Source organism: Oncorhynchus mykiss, chromosome 2, assembly GCF_057628025.1.
Source record: "Oncorhynchus mykiss isolate SJ-2025 chromosome 2, ASM5762802v1, whole genome shotgun sequence".
In the NCBI taxonomy this organism is placed as follows: domain Eukaryota; kingdom Metazoa; phylum Chordata; class Actinopteri; order Salmoniformes; family Salmonidae; genus Oncorhynchus; species Oncorhynchus mykiss.
In genome coordinates, this window is record NC_143023.1 from 70715278 (window position 1) to 70735139 (window position 19862).

Below are 19862 nucleotides of genomic sequence, written 5' to 3' on the forward strand. Positions count from 1 at the left end.
CGGTGACGAAGATCAACCCGTCGCTCAATGCGAATAGCGAGTTCAATCAAGGAATCCACGCTGGAAGGAACCTCCCGGGAGAGAATCTCATCCTTTACCTCTGCGCGGAGACCCTCCAGAAAACGAGCGAGCAAAGCCGGCTCGTTCCAGCCACTGGAGGCAGCAAGAGTGCGAAACTCAATAGAGTAGTCTGTTATGGATCGATTACCCTGACATAGGGAAGACAGGGCCCTGGAAGCCTCCTCCCCAAAAACAGATCGATCAAAAACCCGTATCATCTCCTCCTTAAAGTCCTGATACTGGTTAGTACACTCAGCCCTTGCCTCCCAGATTGCCGTGCCCCACTCACGAGCCCGTCCAGTAAGGAGAGATATGACGTAGGCGACACGAGCAGTGCTCCTGGAGTAAGTGTTGGGCTGGAGAGAAAACACAATATCACACTGGGTGAGGAACGAGCGGCATTCAGTGGGCTCCCCAGAGTAACACGGCGGGTTATTGATTCTGGGCTCCGGAGATTCGAAAGCCCTGGAAGTGGCCGGTGGATCGAGGCGGAGATGGTGAACCTGTTCTGTGAGGTTGGAGACTTGGGTGGCCAGGGTCTCAACGGCATGTCGAGCAGCAGGCAATTCCTGCTTGTGTCTGCCTAGCATCGCTCCCTGGATCTCGACGGCTGAGTGGAGAGGATCCGAAGTCGCTGGGTCCATTCTTGGTCGGATTCTTCTGTTACGGTGCGTGAATGAGGACCCAAAAGCGAATTAACGTAAACAGAGCTTCTTTAATAACAAAACAAAACGTAGGCTCAGATGGACCGGCAGGTTCCGACAGGACAGGACAAGGTTGCAGCAAACATGACGATAGTCTGGTTCAGGCATGAACAACACAAACAAGAATCCGACAAGGACAGAAGCAGAAACAGAGAGAGATATAGGGACCTAATCAGAGGGAAAAAGGGAACAGGTGGGAAAAGGGGTGACGAGGTAGTTAGGAGGAGACAAGGCACAGCTGGGGGAAAGAGGGGGAGAAAAGGTAACCTAACAACGACCAGCAGAGGGAGACAGGGTGAAGGGAAAGGACAGAAACAAGACACAACATGACAGTACATGACAGGAACGTGTGCTAAGGGTGGGTGTTGTTATCGTGACCAGTGAACTGAGATAAGGCGGAGCTTTACCTAGCATAGACTTATAGATGACCTTGAGCCAGTGGGTCTGACGACGAATATGTAGCGAGGGCCAGCTGACTAGAGCATACAGGTCGCAGTGGTGGGTGGTATAAGGTGATTTGGTAACAAAACAGATGGCACTGTGATAGACTGCATCCAGTTTGCTGAGTAGAGTGTTGGAAGCTATTTTGTAGATGACATCGCCAAAGTCGAGGATCGGTAGGATAGTCAGTTTTACTAGGGTAAGTTTGGCGGTGTGAGTGAAGGAGGCTTTGTTGCGAAATAGAAAGCCAGATTTGACTTTGGATTGGAGATGTTTAATATGAGTCTGGAAGGAGAGATTCCAGTCTAGCCAGACACCTAGGTATTTATAGTAGTACACATATTCTAGGTCGGAACCGTCCAGGGTGGTGATGCTAGTCGGGCGGGCGGGTGCGGGCAGCAAACAGTTGAAATGCATGCATTTGGTTTTACTAGCGTTTAAGAGCAGTTGGAGGCCACGGAAGGAGTGTCGTATGGCATTGAAGCTTGTTTGGAGGTTAATGAGCACAGTGTCCAAGGAAGGGCCAGAAATATACAGAATGGTCTGCGTAGAGGTGGATCAGGGAATCGCCCGCAGCAAGAGCGACATCATTGATATATACAGAGAAAAGAGTCGGCCCGAGAATTGAACCCTGTGGTACCCCCATAGAGACTGCCAGAGGTCCGGACAACATGCTCTCCGATTTGACACACTGAACTCTGTCTGCAAAGTAGTTGGTGAACCAGGCGAGGCAGTCATCAGAAAAACCAAGGCTATTGAGTCTGCCGATAAGAATACCGTGATTGACAGAGTCGAAAGCCTTGGCTAGGTCGATGAAGACGGTTGCACAGTACTGTCTTTTATCGATGGCGGTTATGATATCGTTTAGTACCTTGAGCGTGGCTGAGGTGCACCCATGACCGGCTCGGAAGCCGGATTGCACAGCAGAGAAGGTACGGTGGGATTCGAAATGGTCAGTGATCTGTTTATCAACTTGGCTTTCGAAGACTTTAGATAGGCAGGGCAGGATGGATATAGGTCTGTAACAGTTTGGGTCTAGGGTGTCACCCCCTTTGAAGAGGGGGATGACCGCGGGAGCTTTCCAATCTTTAGGGATCTCAGACGATACGAAAGAAATGTTGAACAGGCTGGTAATAGGGGTTGCAACAATGGCGGCGGATAGTTTTAGAAAGAGAGGGTCCAGATTGTCTAGCCCAGCTGATTTGTACTGGTCCAGGTTTTGCAGCTCTTTCCGAACATCTGCTGTCTGGATATGGGTGAAGGAGAAGCTGGGGAGGCTTGGGCGAGTAGCTTCGGGCGGGGCGGAGCTGTTGGCCGGGGTTGGAGTAGCCAGGAGGAAGGCATGGCCATCCGTTGAGTAATGCTTATTGAAATGTTCGATTACCATGGATTTATCAGTGGTGACCGTGTTACCTAGCCTCAGTGCAGTGGGCAGCTGGGAGGAGGTGCTCTTGTTCTCCATGGAATTTACAGTGTCCCAAAACTTTTTGGAGTTAGAGCTACATTTCTGCTTGAAAAAGCTAGCCTTTGCTTTCCTGACTGCGTGTATTGGTTCCTGACTTCCCTGAACAGTTATTTTTTTCAGCCTATTTACTGAGGGCTAATGACATTCCAACAAGTCATTGAATTGTATGCTGACATTTCCTTTTTACCATTGATTATATAAAACTCCTTTGCTGTGATTTTAGAATATGGATCCATTAAAGGACCCATGTACAGTTTTTGCTGCTCTATTGTTTGTAATTTAAGGGGGTGGAGGGAATATAATTTACCGTATGTGTGATTGCATATGTGCCTAGGGATATTTTACTTAAAGGAGGACCATTAACTAGTGTAGGGTTGGTTAGTTGAAAGTGAGCCTTTCCTGTCATGGGAAATAAAATACCTAATGGCAATGTTTCTCACAGCTTAACATAAGTCACCTTGTTCACAGTAAGACAACACTGAATAAGGGGGTGTCCAAATACAGTATTTTAACTTTTAAAATGCAGAATGCAAAGAATATATTAACGGTAAACTTGGGAACCTTTTCACTTTCTTTGTTTTATTCTATGCAATGATCATGAACTTGTTGTTCCAATTCTCTGAATCAAGCACATTAAACTTTCTACCATGACTAGATACAAATTAATTACTACTGGAAACCATTGTAAACACGTACCATAATGTCTGGAAAGGTATTATCATGCTTGGATTTATTTGGTCAGGTAAAGGAGGAAAACAATCTCAAGTATTGATACAAAGTAGTTTATATCAACAATATTCTAAATAGTCTAAGGGTTTACAAGCTTTCTTTGATTTGCTATAATAAAAACATCTACAGGTACTTCAATCTATAAACTTTATTTACAGTAGGCCTATGCGTCTATTTTTGTAGAATCTTGGTTTACCACGCAAATATATTTCCTACAGTGTAATTCTATTTGTCACAGACCCAATTTCCCATAATGTTTTGTTTTCTTAAATTTTTTTCTCTTGAGGTAAAGAATTTGTGGTGAAGGGGAGGGGTATATTCCAAATAATAATATGCTAAAATCCCTTCCCCCATAACTCACCCTCCTTGCGCAAACACATGCTCCTAATTGTCCCTGAATACATAGTAATCCAGTGCTGGTGGGACACAGACCCACCAGGACACTCCGACGTTGTTTGGAAGACTAGTAGGGAACTCTTGAGGACTTAGAGGGCTGCAGCTCTTGCTGCTGTCCCACACAGCTGGTTCTATCATTACTTAGAACCGTGAGGATCAACATACTTATTTTCTTGCTCTTAAATGCCATTTTTCTTTTGAGAGGAGCTTACACGTTATAAAGTATCACTTTTTGTACCCAGCACTTATTGAGAGGCTTGGGATGGTTGGGAGACAAAGCGGTCCCATTTGAGGTTCACCTAACACAGGATTGGTGGTATGAGAGGATAACCAATGCCAGATGTGTGGGAGAACAATCTGACTGATTTCTTTTAAATGAACATCGACCTCCTTCAGTATTACTCTTTGCTTGCAATGGCAAGTTAATGCTTAATCTATGAGCAATAACTGGTTAGCACATGCCCATAGCCGTGTGCATGTTTATGGGAGGTCAGATGGAGACAGAGCCAATTAAAAGCAGCTCAGTTCTGTTTCAAGTTCAGTTCTGAGTTTCAAGCTTTACCAACACAACAGGAGGCGGGAGGCTCTTCCAGAAGGACTGGACATGGCCATAGGAATATATATCTCAAAGGTACTGGCCATAGCCACAGTGGTAATGACCGTCTCATCTATTGGAGGAATAATTACAATGATGATTGTGTATGAGACCGAAAGAATCAAGATAAATCCTACACCACCACCAACACCTAATGCCACTATTCTGTATCCAACTGGACCACCACCCAACCTGAGACTCCCTGGAAACCTCATTCCAGAGAGATATGAAATCGTCCTACAGCCTCGCCTCTACACCTTTATAAACAACGCTACCAACCAATCTCTCATCTTCACTGGAAACTCCACTGTGTATTTTAGATGTGTGGAGAAAACCAAAACGATCTTCCTTCACAGTAAACAGAATGTGACTGATGTAACAGTGAAAGATCTTGACAATAAAAAGACCATCAACGTTAAGAACACCATACTGTATAATAATGAAAGCAACTTCTTAGAGATTCAACTGGAAGGTGTTTTGGAGGAAGATGGGAACTACAGTCTCTTTACTGCATTTGAGGGAGAGCTCCTCGATGATCTGGCTGGTTTTTACATGAGTTCATACAAAAAAGAACCAGGCACAAAGGATGACACTAAAACGTAAGTGTTTCTTTGATAACTGCTGAAAAATGAAAAATATCAAATATTTGTTGTCAGACAAATATGAAAAGAATGCTGTGAGATGGAAAATAGATTTGACTCTTATATGAAAACCCATTTACAGGTTGGTCGGGAATGAAACTATTGTCGACCTTGACGAAAGGTAAGACTTGTACAAATCTGATTAATATATGTTTACATCAATTATATTACATAACTGTATTGATCGCCAACCGCCACCCTAACAGTGCTCTAGAGCTTTCAGTATGATAAAGGCATGATCGCATGGGAAATTTACAGGTAATAGTTGTCCAGCGATTCTGATTATGAGAGAAGCACACTTAACTCCTGAACCTGTAAAATGTCCAGACCTTTTGACCCACTGTGTCATTAGATCCAGACCTCTTTTGGCGAAGGCTGTTCTATGGTTACATCTAGGTGTCTATAGTATGAAAGATGATTCTGTTTCTGTCTCTTAAGTCCTGACAGGTTAGGTAAGGCAGTAGCTTACTCTTTTAATATGCAGTGCTTCCTCAATGTATTAATGGTTCTGAAACCACTTGGCCATTACACCTTGACACACATTAATATGTGATCATTACCATGCTGTAAATCAGTGACCTGCTAGTTTACAGATCACAGTGCTTGAACAGAGAGCGGACACAAAGTTTCTCATGATTTGTATTCTATTGTACTCTTGTTTCTCTAAAAAACATGGCTAGTCTGTAAACTAGCAGGTCACTGATTTACTGCATGGTAACGATCACATATTATTGTGTGTGAAGGTGTCATGTTTTCTAAGGTAATACAAAATGTCCCTAGAAATGGGAATATATTTCCTTATTTCCTGACATATCAAATCACCCAGCAGTTGTTAGTCCTGGCTCGTATTTACAGTATATGCTCCGTAAAAAGACCCCCTGAGAGAATGTTGCACATTTTTCCTCTGTTCACTTCAGCAACAGCTTTGCTTCTATTCCTTGAATAGATCAGGACAGTCATTTGACACAAATTGTTACTTCCTCATGGCTTTACAATTACAGTACTGTATCACGATAAATGTCATGTATCACAGTTCATACTGTAGACATTGGAAGCTTGTATACTTTAATAACTGAAAAGCTAATCGAATCCAAATGAACTAATAAGCAACTATTTTCTGTATTGTATTGCTGTTGTTCAATTCTAGTTGTAATATTTATCCTATTTTTCAACAAATACTTTCCACACAGATTCATTGCTACTAGCCAAATGCAGCCAACAGATGCCAGGAAAGTATTTCCTTGTTTCGATGAGCCAGCCATGAAGGCTGAATTTAAAGTCACTATCATCCATAGGTTTGGCACTCACGCACTAGCAAATGAGAAAGCCACAGGTGAGAAGCACATTTCATTCTATTGTCAGACAAGGCCAAAAGGTGTAGGCTATACTGTATATTCAATAATATAGACATACACTTATGACTTCTCAATAAATTAATAATTTTATATGCATGACTTTGTAAACTATAACAAGGTTTCCATCCAACCTTATGAACCTTTTAATGAAAAATCCCACGACAGGCCTGATGGAAACAGCACAGTTTTCTGTAAACTTTACAAATGTTGACAAAACTAAATACGTTAGACAAGATGGGATCTTTTTGTGTCGTTAAAATGTATTATGCGAGAAATAGTGGTGGACAGCTATTATCCGCAAATGTTGATATAATAACCATCATATCGAAGTAAACTTGGGAGTCATGCCTTGTGTGGTCCTCCCACTACGACTCCACAGTTTATTACGCTACAGATGAAATAACTTATGAACTTCACAGGGTGGTGAAAGTGCACAGTGATATTGATGCTCCTTTCTAATTCTGGTAACATATTGATCGACTACCATTTGACAAATAAAAACGTTTTGCTCTTATCCATAATAATCTCATCATGTAGACTAGCCTACCAGCACAGCCTACCCGCACTGTATCCGCGAGCTTTTGGCTCGAGCGCACGTTCCAGAGTTGGCACATTTGCTATTTAACACAACAGTTTTTGTGACAAATAACGCTATCGTTAGACTTTTTAAAATGCGTTGGAGACACACTGAACTTTAGATTTTTATTCGGCACATGAAAACTAAAGCGGAAAAGTACATTTTGTGTGTGCTATGTCATCACTGAGTGTCTTTTATCCGCAACAAGTCCATTTGGTGGAAACGCCACTGGTGGGAAAATGTGCGTTTTAGAATACTGATTGATATTCCCATGAAAATGTGTCACCTACTGTAGCTATAAATTCACAAATTATGAGGCTAATGCATGCATATACTGTTCCTATTCTTTTAGCTTACATTGAGTAAGCTATTTGCTGTAGATTGTGTCAAAGAAAAGCTATTTTCTTTCTTATTTTCACAGTAATGAATACGTATTTTTTTAATTACTTTTAGGTACAACCCTTGTGGATATCGATGGAGAGTACTGGGAAGTCACTCGCTTTCAAACGACTAAGAAAATGTCAACATACCTCTTAGCTTTCACAGTATCTGATTTTGATTCCATAGTTTCTAATCATGAAAGAGTTGACATTAAGGTATGTATAGTTGCTGAATCATAGCTGTAATAGTGTATTATATGATATCAACAAAATGACTTGTATTTTGTAACATAGGTATAACAAGGACCATGTGAAAAGGTTTGTATTTCAATGGCCATGTCAAAGAAAGTTGATACTGTAGTAAATGAAAAATGAATGGCAATTCCAGCTAGATTTCAGGCAAACCACCATACTATTTATATGTATTCAGTTTAGACTACACTGTTGATTTTCATGGTAGAGATGTGTTTACTCACCATATCATTGATATGATACTAAAACTCACTTTTTTATTCTCTGTTTGGTTTGTTAAAGACATATGCTAGACCGGAGGCCATAAAAGCTGGACATGCAAAATATGCTGCAGATATCACTGGAAATATACTGGCGTTCTATGAGAGTAAAGAAGTATTTGGCATGATTTATCCTTTGAGCAAGCTAGGTATGTGCACTATTGCACCATAACAATCTAAAATAAGCACTATTCAACAATTCATTTTGATCAAATCCATCTAATCAATTGAATTCTTTACTCCATAAATTACCTGTCTAAAACATTGTAAGAAGAACACTGATCATTTTGTGAAATTCAATTAAATCATCAGCTGAAAGGTATTCAAACAGCATACAACTAATGCAATATAAAATAACCACTTTCATTACTACTTTAGATCAGATTGCTCTACCAGACTTCAGTGCAGGTGCCATGGAGAATTGGGGCTTGGTAACATATCGTGAGACAGCTCTGCTATATGAGGAAGGAGTGTCTTCCACATCAAACAAAGAGTGGATTGCTACAGTTATTGCACATGAGCTTGCCCATCAGGTATGAAAACTCATAATTACTGTATGTCAAAATGTAGTAAAAGATGTATAATGTAAAGTTAACTACAATTCATTAAAACATGATATTGTAATGTAGTGGCATTTACTGTAACACCACTTATATATTTTTGTTCAGTGGTTTGGAAACCTGGTGACAATGAAATGGTGGAATGACCTGTGGCTGAATGAGGGATTTGCAACATATATATCCTATATGGGAGTGGATCACATTGAGCCAAAATGGAACATAGTATGTCCCCATCAACATTTAATAATATGACTTCCCATTCTCAGTATATTTGTTTTGCATCTATTGCATAAGATTGCAAATTGTGGTCACACTGAAGAGGTTTCAAATGTTTTGTTTTTCCAGAAAGATATGATTGTTCTAAATGACATCCAGACTGTGTTTCAAGTGGATTCGTTGGCCTCATCCCATCCTCTAAGCTCTAATGAGGACGATGTTCAAACTCCTAGTGACATCACTGAGCTTTTTGATTCCATCACCTACAGCAAGGTCTGGATGCGACCAAGCCCAATGGGGGAAGAGAGACAATATCAAAAAAATATTTGTTTAACATTGTACAGGAATGTTCTATATAGTGACGCAAGGAGTTCATGTACTCTATGAATATGAATATATCTTTCCACTCTTCAGGGGGCAGCTGTGCTGAGAATGCTTTCAGATTATCTGAAGGATAAGGTGTTTATGGATGGTCTAAAAGTAAGTCAAAATATGTCTCTGTCCATTAAAGGTGTAGAATGACTTATTGTCAGTGTGTGAAACATCTATGTGGTATATTTGTTTTTTGCAATTTTGCATATGGATGTATCAAAACTAATGGGAACCTTTTGTGGATCAATAATCAATTACATTTTTGTATCCAAATCTTAAGAGTGTGTGTAAATAATATTGCTTCAAATTGTTTCAGAAATACCTTCAGGCTTTCCAGTATAGTAATGCTGTACACAAGGACCTGTGGGAATATTTACAGAAGGTAAAAGATGATACAGTAGTTTTACCAGGCCTATTAACGCAAAACTCATATATATGTATTTCTGTGCTTTCAAGCACGTAAAAAGTATGGAATATTTTAGCGGTATGAATACATGGTCTAAAATGCTAATGACAAAAACTTTTTAGGCGGTGGACAACGACGGCAGCCACATTAAAGTTGCTGAAGTCATGGCAACTTGGACAATGCAAATGGGCTACCCAGTCATCACCATCAACACCACCACTGGGGACGTTTCTCAAGAACATTTCCTCCTAATTCAACCATCTGACTACAAGTAAGGCCAAGAAACACCACAGAGAGAGAAAACAAATGGAAGAGGTTTCCTGAACCAACGACCATCTCCTCCATGTAGAATTAGATGCTTATATAGCCCCCCAGTTTATGTTGCGTAACTTGAAAAATTGTATCTTAAATTCTATTTTTTTTTTAAATCAACATATGTCCAAACACCTGTCATAACTGTTTCTAATACATGCAAAATGACACTGCCTTAACATTCAGTTATGACATGTTTATGACAATATTATGACGCTGTTCTCATCTATATTTCAAATAAGATGTTACTATATTATTATCCTTTAAATTGGATTACATTGTAATGAGTTAGGCCTACATTGAAGCATTTTATTCACATATGTAAATATCAATGGCTGTAGGTCATAATAGTATGCCATTGATTTTTTATGAATTTATCTCTTTCATTAGTTATACATGGCATGTCCCAATCAAAGTGATGAAGGAAGGTTTAGCTCCCACAGCACTACCTACACAAGTACTGGCTGTTCCTAAAGGTAAGGAATATTACATTCAATTAACTTACGTACACTATGTATATTGTTTATGTGTGTCTTAGTATCACCTAATGAATAACCTTTTCCCCAGGGTAATTGAGAGATCTGATCGGATGAGCTATGTAATGTGCAGTAAATCTCCATTATTATAGATAGACTGAACATGGAAAATATCCTTCTGTATACCAGTGTTGTGGGTCTCGAGTCCGGTCTCGAGACCACATATATTGAGTGTCTCGGTCTTGTCTTGGTTTTTAACTCGGTCTTGACTCGGTCTCGAACAGTGGGGACTCGTTATTTCTTCCCGAGACCAGCAGAGTAGAAAACGCATAATTTTCAGCTCCCATTCAGTCAACGGATTAAAACGCTTCCACAGGTCAAATATCCACACTCCTGTCATGATACATTAATATCTTGTCGCCTATTGGAACCTGGTTGGTGGGACATCCCAAGGATTCTGTTATAACACGGACCGAATTTCTTTGCTGCGCTAATGCAGGTTGGCATTTGTTGGGATGACTCATGTACTGGAGGATGGTCTGCAGGGTAGTCAATAGCTGGCACAGTCATACAATCTGATTTGAAACCTAACCACGCTGATAACATTATGCCTAACACTGATCTTGAATAAAGACCAAAAATCGCATTTTTGTTTTCATTAATTTTTAGTATATAAAGACAATTTTTACTTTGCCACTGACCAATCTAGTGGAAATCGTTTAGCTCTCTGCCTCCAGGACAAGATTCATCCCAATAAACGTCACCTGCGCAGCTAGTAGGGAAGTATGGGATAACTATTAGTAAGGGCCAGTAGCGATTTTAGCATGTACAGTCGTGGCCAAAAGTTTTGAGAATGACACAAATATTAATTTTCACAAAGTTTGTTGCTTCAGTGTCTTTAGATATTTTTGTCAGATGTTACTATGGAATACTGAAGTATAATTTCAAGCATTTCATAAGTGTCAAAGGCTTTTATTGACAATTACATGAAGTTGATGCAAAGAGTCAATACTTGTAGTGTTGACCCTTCTTTTTCAAGATCTTTTCAATCCGCCCTGGCATGCTGTCAATTAACTTCTGGGCCACATCCTGACTGATGGCAGCCCATTCTTGCATAATCAATGCTGGGAGTTTGTCAGAATTTGTGGAGTTTTGTTTGTCCACCCGCCTCTTGAGGATTGACCACAAGTTCTCAATAGGATTAAGGTCTGGGGGGTTTCCTGGCCATGGACCCAAAATATCAATGTTTTGTTCCCCGAGCCACTTAGTTATCACTTTTGCCTTATGGCAAAGTGCTCCATCATGCTGGAAGAGGCATTGTTCGTTACCAAACTGTTCCTGGATGGTTGAGAGAAGTTGCTCTCGGAGGATGTGTTGGTACCATTCTTTATTCATGGCTGTGTTCTTAGGCAAAATTGTGAGTGAGCCCACTCCCTTGGCTGAGAAGCAACCCCACACATGAATGTTCTCAGGATGCTTTACTGTTGGCATGACACAGGACTGATGGTAGTGCTCACCTTGTCTTCTCTGGACAAGCTTTTTTCCGGATGCCTCAAACAATCGGAAAGGGGATTCATCAGAGAAAATGACTTTACCCCAGTCCTCAGCAGTCCCTGTACCTTTTGCAGAATATCAGACTGTGCCTGATGTTTTTCCTGGAGAGAAGTGGCTTCTTTGCTGCCCTTCTTGACACCAGGCCATCCTCCAAAAGTATTCACCTCACTGTGTATGCAGATGCACTCACACCTGCCCGCTGCCATTACTGAACAAGCTCTGTACTGGTGATGCCCCGATCCTGCAGCTGAATCAACTTTAGGAGACGGTCCTGGCGCTTGCTGGACTTTCTTGGGCGCCCTGAAGCCTTCTTCACAACAATTGAACCCCTCCCCTTGAAGTTCTTGATGATCCGATAAATGGTTGATTTAGGTGCAATCGTACTGGCAGCAATATCCTTGCCTGTGAAGCCCTTTTTGTGCAAAGCAATGATGACGGCACGTGTTTCCTTGCAGGTAACCATGGTTAACAGAGGAAGAACAATTTTTCCAAGCACCACCCTCCTTTTGAAGCTTCCAGTTTGTTATTCGAACTCAATCAGCATGACAGAGTGATCTCCAGCCTTATCCTCGTCAACACTCACACCTGTGTTAACGATAAAATCACTGACATGATGTCAGCTGGTCCTTTTGTGGCAGAGCTGAAATGCAGTGGAAATGTTTTTGTGGGATTCAGTTCATTTGCATGGCGAAGAGGGACTTTGCAATTAATTGCAATTCATCTGATCACTCTTCATAACGTTCTGGAGTATATGCAAATTGCCATTTATACAAACTGAGGCAGCAGACTTTGTGAAAATTAATATTTGTGTCATTGTCAAAACATTTGGCCACGAATGTACATCTTGGTGGGGTAAAAAAAAAAAAAAGTTGGATGCATGCCAGAAAAGCCACAACACTAAACAATACATTAATTGCACTATAATGGTGACAAACAGTGCCCACAGACTGACAAGGCCTACATAAAGCTGTCTCAACAGCAGTCCCAACATCTTACCACTGCTACACCTGGCTATCAGCAGAGCCTTGTCTGGCAGCGAAACAGTTAATTCAACCTCATTTACTGCCTTTAAAAAAACATAGCTGATATGGCTGACTTGCTTAAACAAATGTGGTTTCTAATGACAATTGAGCTGTACAAACTATGGCGCAAGGGGATGAGAAGCGGATAAGAGGGCAATTCGTATTTTAGATTAAGACATTAATGAGTGAGCTAGGACTGACGTAGTTAATATAACTATTTGTTTAGCACTTTTGAAATGTACAGAGACAGAATTCAGAACATGAGCCGTTCTTACAGTGTTCTCCCTGTACACCAAGTCAGAACCGTTGGATAAATAAAGGGGGTATATAAGCAGACAATGAAAGCTCTTACAATATTCGATGATTGCATTTCTCTAAACAGGTTATAGGCTACATGTGCACTACCAAGTCAGAACAGTAGGTGAAATTAAGAGCGGTATATAGACCAAATTATTAGGGTGAGGCACATGGGCTACTAACATCTTACTACACAGCATACACGTAGTATTGCTTTGTTAGTTACAGTATACATATCTCCCTGGCATATTACATAATTTATGTAGCAGCATACAATACATTTTTGGACTCATGTTGTTGTACTATGCTCACTTGAACAGGAAGGTGGTCTGGCAGTCCTTCATGGGCAAATTTTGTCATCAAAGTCTGGCATTCTCTAGATTTATGGTGCTTTCAAAAACAACTGGGAACTCTGAAAAAAACATGGTCAAATCATGATGACGTCATTGATCTTCGTAGCTCTAGAAAGAGGCCGGACTTACAATTCGGAGTTGGATGACTGTTCAAAATGTATTTTCCCTGTCGGAGCTCGTTTATTCCTGACTTCCCAGTTGTCTTGAACTCACTGAAGTCAAGTTTCCGCAGTTCCGAGTTAACAGTTGTTTTGAGCGTGGCACAAATCATGCTTAATTGACAGCATGGCCAATGTTGAATATTTACCATTTTAAACTTGGAAAAGAGACCCAGATTTGGGACCACACAGCCACTGTCACTGATTCCTTCCAAACCACTCATTGTTGAATTTGCGATTTCCAACTTGTTGTGTAATGTTTATGTGCAATGGCTGATGAGCACCGATACGTTTTATCTATAATTTCTCTTAATTATTTCTCTTCATATGACAAGGATTGAAAGGATTTGCCAGTAGATTGTCGACTTGATTCATGATGATGACTGCTAGCTAAGATTTTGAAAGTATGATTTTGACATGATCAGTCCAATCAAAGGTACTGTAGACATAACGTGATTTGACATCATTTTATCTGTGTCCAATGACCTTGAGCCATCTTGGATGGGCACTTTTAATGTAACTCTATGGCAGCACCCAAGGGGCTTGAATTTTCTAGCTATACCCTTAGACTTGGTGGTGACGTAGTGTTCCAATGAGTGAAAGAACACTGAGCCAATCACGGCGCAATGCTCCATATTTTCTGCTGGCTTGCTCCACCATCACAGAAAGCACTGAGCTAGGCTGAAACACCTGCATTTTGGAGCTGCCTTACTCAAGAAAGCAAAAAATAAACCATGTTTGTATGCAGCTTAATTAACTCAATTATATATTTTTTACATTGTTTGCAAACTGATATGTGACACATATTAATGCCAAAATAACACGCAAAACAGGCAAGCCCCCTCAACAAAAAAAATAAAAATATATATTTTATATATACAGATATTTTTTTGTGCTAAAAATCTGGGTCTGATTGACAGGTCGCCACTGGTAAGGGCTGAATGAGGAAGTTGTTGCATATTTAGTATTTTTATCTATTATTTAGAGACCCGTTTGGGTTAGTGATCATTTGTAGAGTGGCTCTCTATTTTCCCTCTGCTTGCATTTTTTCACCATTCTGAATGTCAAAAAAATCCATATGTTCTTCTGAAATATGAACACAGAAACACTAGGAATTCGGACTCTTAATATGGAGGTGATTTGAAACAATTGCAATAATGTCCTTAAATTGGACTCGCATTGATTTGGTCTCGGTCTTATCTCGGTCTCGGCCCCCTCGCCTCGGTCTTGACTCGGTCTCGGGCCCCACGCCTCGGTCTTGACTCGGTCTCGGGCCCCATGCCTCGGTCTTGACTCGGTCTCGGCCACCTTGCCTCGGTCTTGATTCGGTCTTCACCCCCTCGCCTCAGTCTTGAATTGGTCTCCCTTTAGGTGGCCTCAAACACAACACTGCTGTATACTGTATGATAACAGCAAACCCAACTACTTAAATGGTGCTAGTCAGTAGTTCTGTCAATAAAAACCTAATTGAGGCAAAATGTAACTTTCATGTTCTGTATTTGCTCAACAGAGCGGAAGTCAGCGTTCAAGTCTGATGATGGCAAGTGGGTGCTTGCCAACATAAACTGTATGGGATATTTCAGAGTCAACTACGATCCAGCAAATTGGGATAGACTGCTCTCTCAGCTGGAAACTAATATTCATGTAAGTCTTCCTCATTTGTGTGGAACAGTATTGTTCATACAGTCCTAGTCAGACACAAAACAGCACATTATTGCAGGTGTTGAGAAGGCTGCACTTGTGTACAATCATGAACTGTCCTTGACAGAATAAACAATGTAGCATTTTCTAAGGAGACTAGGTGATATTTTGTTATGGTAAGAAATATTTGGAGAGAATGTGCTGGACAAGGTTTTTGTATGTACATTCTTGTGAGTACATTGAAGAATGCCGGACACCTGGCATGCATCAGCTATTTGAAACCCCTTGTCACAGACCATGGAGCATGACCCTTTATAAGTCAAATAACATAATATGCTAGCTCCCTTGTGTAGTTTACTTTAATAATTAGAATTGATTTGATTTATTCACAGGAAATTCCACTCATCAACCGGGGACAGCTTATTGATGATGCATTCAACCTGGCAAGGTAATCTCATCCAAGACTGATAAGTTCATGGTTTTCCTTCAAAATGTATATTCTGTCTTACACATTATAGGGATTGCATTTTCATGGTTTGAAATCTTATGGAAATCCTGCTTTCATGATGCAATTAATATCCTCTTTTGACTGCTAAGGTATTCTTACAGTTGAAGTCAGAAGCTTTTCACAATTCCTGACATTTAATCCTCGTAAAAATTCCCTGTCTTAGGTCAGTTAGGATCACCACTTTATTTTAAGAATGTGAAATGTCAGAATAATAGTAGAGAGAGTGTTTTATTTCAGCTTTTATTTCTTTCATCACATTCCCAGTGGGTCAGAAGTTTATATGCACTCAATTATCCTTCCACAAGCTTTTCACAATAAGTTGGGTGAATTTTGGCCCATTCCTCCTGACAGAGCTGGTTTAACTGAGTCAGATTTGTAGGCATCCTTGCTCGCACACACTTTTTCAGTTCTGCCCACACATTTTCTATGGGATTTAGGTCAAGGCTTTGTGATGGCCACTCCAATACCTTGACTTTGTTGTCCTTAAGCCATTTTCCCACAACTTTGGAAGTATGCTTGGGGTCATTGTCCATTTGGAAGACCCATTTGCGACCAAGCTTTAACTTCCAGACTGATGTCTTGAGATTTTGCTACAATATATCCACATAATTTTCCTCCCTCCTCATGATGCCATCTATTTTGTGAAGTGCACCAGTCCCTCCTGCAGCAAAGCACCCCCACAACATGATGCGTGCTTCACGGTTGGGATGGTGTTCTTCGGCTTGCAAGCCTTCCTCTTTATCCTCCAAACATAATGATGGTCATTATCGCCAAACCGTTCTACTTTTGTTTCATCAGACCAGAGGACATTTCTCCAAAAAGTACTATCTTTGTCCCCATGTGCAGTTGCAAACCGTAGTCTGTCTTTTTTATGGTGGTTTTTGAGCAGTGGCTTCTTCCTTGCTGAGCGGCCTTTCAGGTTATGTCGATATCGGACTCGATTTACTGTGGATAAAGATACTTTTGTACCTGGTTCCTCCAGCATCTTCACAAGGTCCTTTGCTGTTGTTGTGGGATTGATTTGCACTTTTCGCACCAAAGTACGTTCATCTCTAGGAGACAGAATGCATCTCCTTCCTGAGCGGTATGACGGCTGCGTGGTCCCATGGTGTTTATACTTGCGTACTATTGTTTGTACAGATGAACGTGGTACCTTCAGGCGTTTGGAAATTTCTCCCAAGGATGAACCAGACTTGTGGAGGTCTACAATTTTTTGGGATGATTTCTTTTGATTTTCCCATAATGTCAAGCAAAGAGGCACTGACTTTGAAGGTAGGCCTTGAAATTCATCCCCAGGTGCACCTCCAATTGACTCAAATTATGTTAATTAGCCTGTCAGACGTTTCTAAAGCCATAACATCATTTTCTGGAATTTTCCAAGCTGTTTAAATGCACGGTCAACTTAGTGTATGTAAACTTCTGACCCACTGGAATTGTGATACAGTGAATTATAAGTGAAATAATCTGTCTGTTAACAATTTTTGGAAAATTACTTGTGTCGTGCACAAAGTAGATGTCCTAACCGACTTGCCAAAACTATAGTTTGTCAACAAAAAATTTGTGGAGTGGTTGAAAAATGAGTTTTAATGACTCCAACCTAAGTGTATGTAAACTTCCGACTTCAACTGTAATGATATATTAAATGTTTATCTAGGGCCAAACATATCAATGTGACACTGGCTCTGAGAACTACCAAGTACCTCCGGAATGACACAGAGTACATACCATGGGAATCAGCACTGAGAAACCTGGACTATTTCATTCTCATGTTTGATCGCTCTGAGGTCTTTGGCCCAATGCAGGTCAGTACTCAAATACAGATACTGTACATTAAAGCGCCCTATTATCATAGGAAACTGTATTACTACACAGTTGAGTGACAAATATGAGTGTAATAGTATTTTTCCTATGCTATTCCCAGGCATACATGCGAAAGCAAGTTGGTGGCCTTTATCAACATTTTGAAAATTTCACCACAGTCCCCGAGGATCCTTCTGAACAGTGAGATTTTTTTCTTCTCCCATAATCATCTGATATTTCCTCTCTGTAAGTATGTTATTAACATGTTATTATTTGTTCGCAGGTACAACCAGATTAACGCCATCTCAGTCGCATGCAGCAATGACATTGAAGACTGCCAAGAAATGGCAAAAAAGCTCTTTGACAACTGGATGACAAACAAAACCAGCAATCCGTAAGGAATTGAGTTTCATCAAACCAACATAGCCAGATGCACTTAGCTCTGTATTCCACAGTTGAATGGGCTAGTAATATCATTCATAAAACATAACACATTTATAACCTGTAATATGCGTGATATTGATTCAATAACAGAATACCAGAATGTTATATGCTGTTTTTGATATATTGAGTGTATTGATCCTTTTAACTTTAATGAACAGATATTGTTTCTCTACGGTTATCCCCTCTGTCACAGCATACAACCCAACCTGAAGGCCACCATCTACTGCCAAGCTATAGCTGCTGGGGGAGAGAAGGAATGGGAATTTGCTTGGGGCAAGTTCCAGAATGCCACCACAGCATCAGAGAAAGACAAATTAAGATTTGCCCTCTCATGCACCAGGAAGATCTGGCTCCTGAACAGGTTAGATTGTTTCCCTCTGTACCACCATCTTCTGGGACATTAACTTTAGTTACTGTGCAACCATTTAACAGATATTTCCTTCTTATCTTGCAGATACCTTGAGTACACTTTGAACCCTGACAAGATAAGAAAAATGGATGCCATTTCTACCATCAACTACATAGCCAGGAATGTGGCAGGGCAAGCAATAGCCTGGAATTTTGTCCGCGCCCACTGGAACTACATCAGCTTGGAGTATGTTTGTTTCTGTTAAGTACTGTACATAGGGTTAATGTTACGACAAACAAGCCAGAGAACCAAGTTCCTTTCCAACTGAAATAATGGACCAATGATCTACTAGCAATTATATAGCTTATGTTTTTTGTATGGTGTCTCATAAAAATCACCTAAATAAACCTCAAGCAATATACCAATAAGGAAGGCGTAGACCGATCAACCATGTCTGGTACTAAGGTCTCCTTGGGCAATCAGAGGAAATCACCTCAGCTACAATTTATCATCCATTTGTTTGGAGTTGCCAGGCAGTTATCTAATTTGGCTTTTATCAAACTGCTTGCTGAGCAAACATGCTCATCTCACCTCTGCCCTCCGCCCTCTTCCTCAGGTACGGAGGAGGTATCATGTCATTTGGCCGCCTGATTGAGGGAGTGACGCAGAGATTTTCCACGGACTTTGAGCTCCAAGAGGTGAGCTTCTCCCTATTGGTAACAGGCAGGCCTACAACAATATCTGAGTCACAAACCTCTCCTCCTTTGCCTCGATGACTAAATAGAATGTTCAGTTGTAATTTCTGGGGATGAGAGACTAGGTTCAGCTGGTGGGAGTTGAATTTTGAGTAATCGCTCTAATTACTGGTTTCCGCCCTAATTCTAACTTTTTCCTGATTGTTATTGTGCAGCTGAGGCAGTTCCAGAGCGACTATAATGAAGAGGAATTGGGTTCTGCGAGCAGGGCCCTAGAGCAAGCCATTGAGAGAACCCAGGCCAACATTAAATGGGTGAAGGAAAACAAGCAGACTGTTCTGGAGTGGTTTAGAAAAGAATCAAGTGAGAGCAGCTGAACTGAGCTGATGGGATGAAAAACAGATTTTATTTCATTCTAATTACATACGAAAACAGGTTCCATATAATCAACATGCAATATTATTCTAAAATAAATATGTATATTTCAATGTTTGAAAGGAATTACGTCACTTTTAATTCAACAGGAAATTCTGTTTTATTTCAACAACAAATCCACCATGTATTTTTGAGACTTTCCAATATTGTTTACACTGACAAAGTCAAATCCAGAGAAAGTACTTTCTCAGGTTCATTGACAACTACAATTATTCTGTTAAGACTATCAAACAACACGCAACTATAGCAATAATATGTCTTTATGTATTTGTAAAAGTATTATGTACCAAAGTATTGCATATTGCCATTTTCCTTTTTTAAATCAATGTAAATGTTTGGGCTATCATGTTTGGAGGCGTGAGGAATATTCAACAATAAATATGTACATAATTGTATCTAAGTGCATTAT

At 40.5% G+C, this 19862-nt stretch overlaps 1 protein-coding gene across 1 annotated transcript; it reads left to right on the forward strand.

Annotated features, from left to right (window-relative positions):
* The first annotated feature begins 3795 nt into the window (after positions 1-3795).
* Positions 3796-19848, forward strand: anpeplb (alanyl aminopeptidase, membrane like b). The gene is made up of 21 exons (XM_021570565.3): positions 3796-4989; positions 5114-5152; positions 6222-6364; positions 7417-7559; positions 7878-8004; positions 8234-8388; positions 8524-8637; positions 8761-8904; positions 9046-9111; positions 9320-9385; positions 9532-9680; positions 10112-10197; positions 15092-15225; positions 15615-15670; positions 17385-17532; positions 17652-17731; positions 17814-17924; positions 18168-18335; positions 18429-18569; positions 18940-19021; positions 19234-19848. The coding sequence occupies exons 1-21, from the start codon at positions 4400-4402 to the stop codon at positions 19393-19395; spliced, it is 2904 nt and encodes a 967-aa protein (XP_021426240.3). The 5' UTR covers positions 3796-4399; the 3' UTR covers positions 19396-19848.
* The last annotated feature ends 14 nt before the right edge of the window (positions 19849-19862 follow it).

Bases quoted from the DNA above. Each gene is read 5' to 3' on its own strand.
- anpeplb (XM_021570565.3), top strand. From the start codon at position 4,400: ATGGCCATAGGAATATATATCTCAAAGGTACTGGCCATAGCCACAGTG. The intron at 8,389-8,523 runs GTATGAAAACTC...ATTTTTGTTCAG, and splicing joins CACATGAGCTTGCCCATCAG to TGGTTTGGAAACCTGGTGAC. The intron at 18,336-18,428 runs GTTAGATTGTTT...CTTATCTTGCAG, and splicing joins AAGATCTGGCTCCTGAACAG to ATACCTTGAGTACACTTTGA.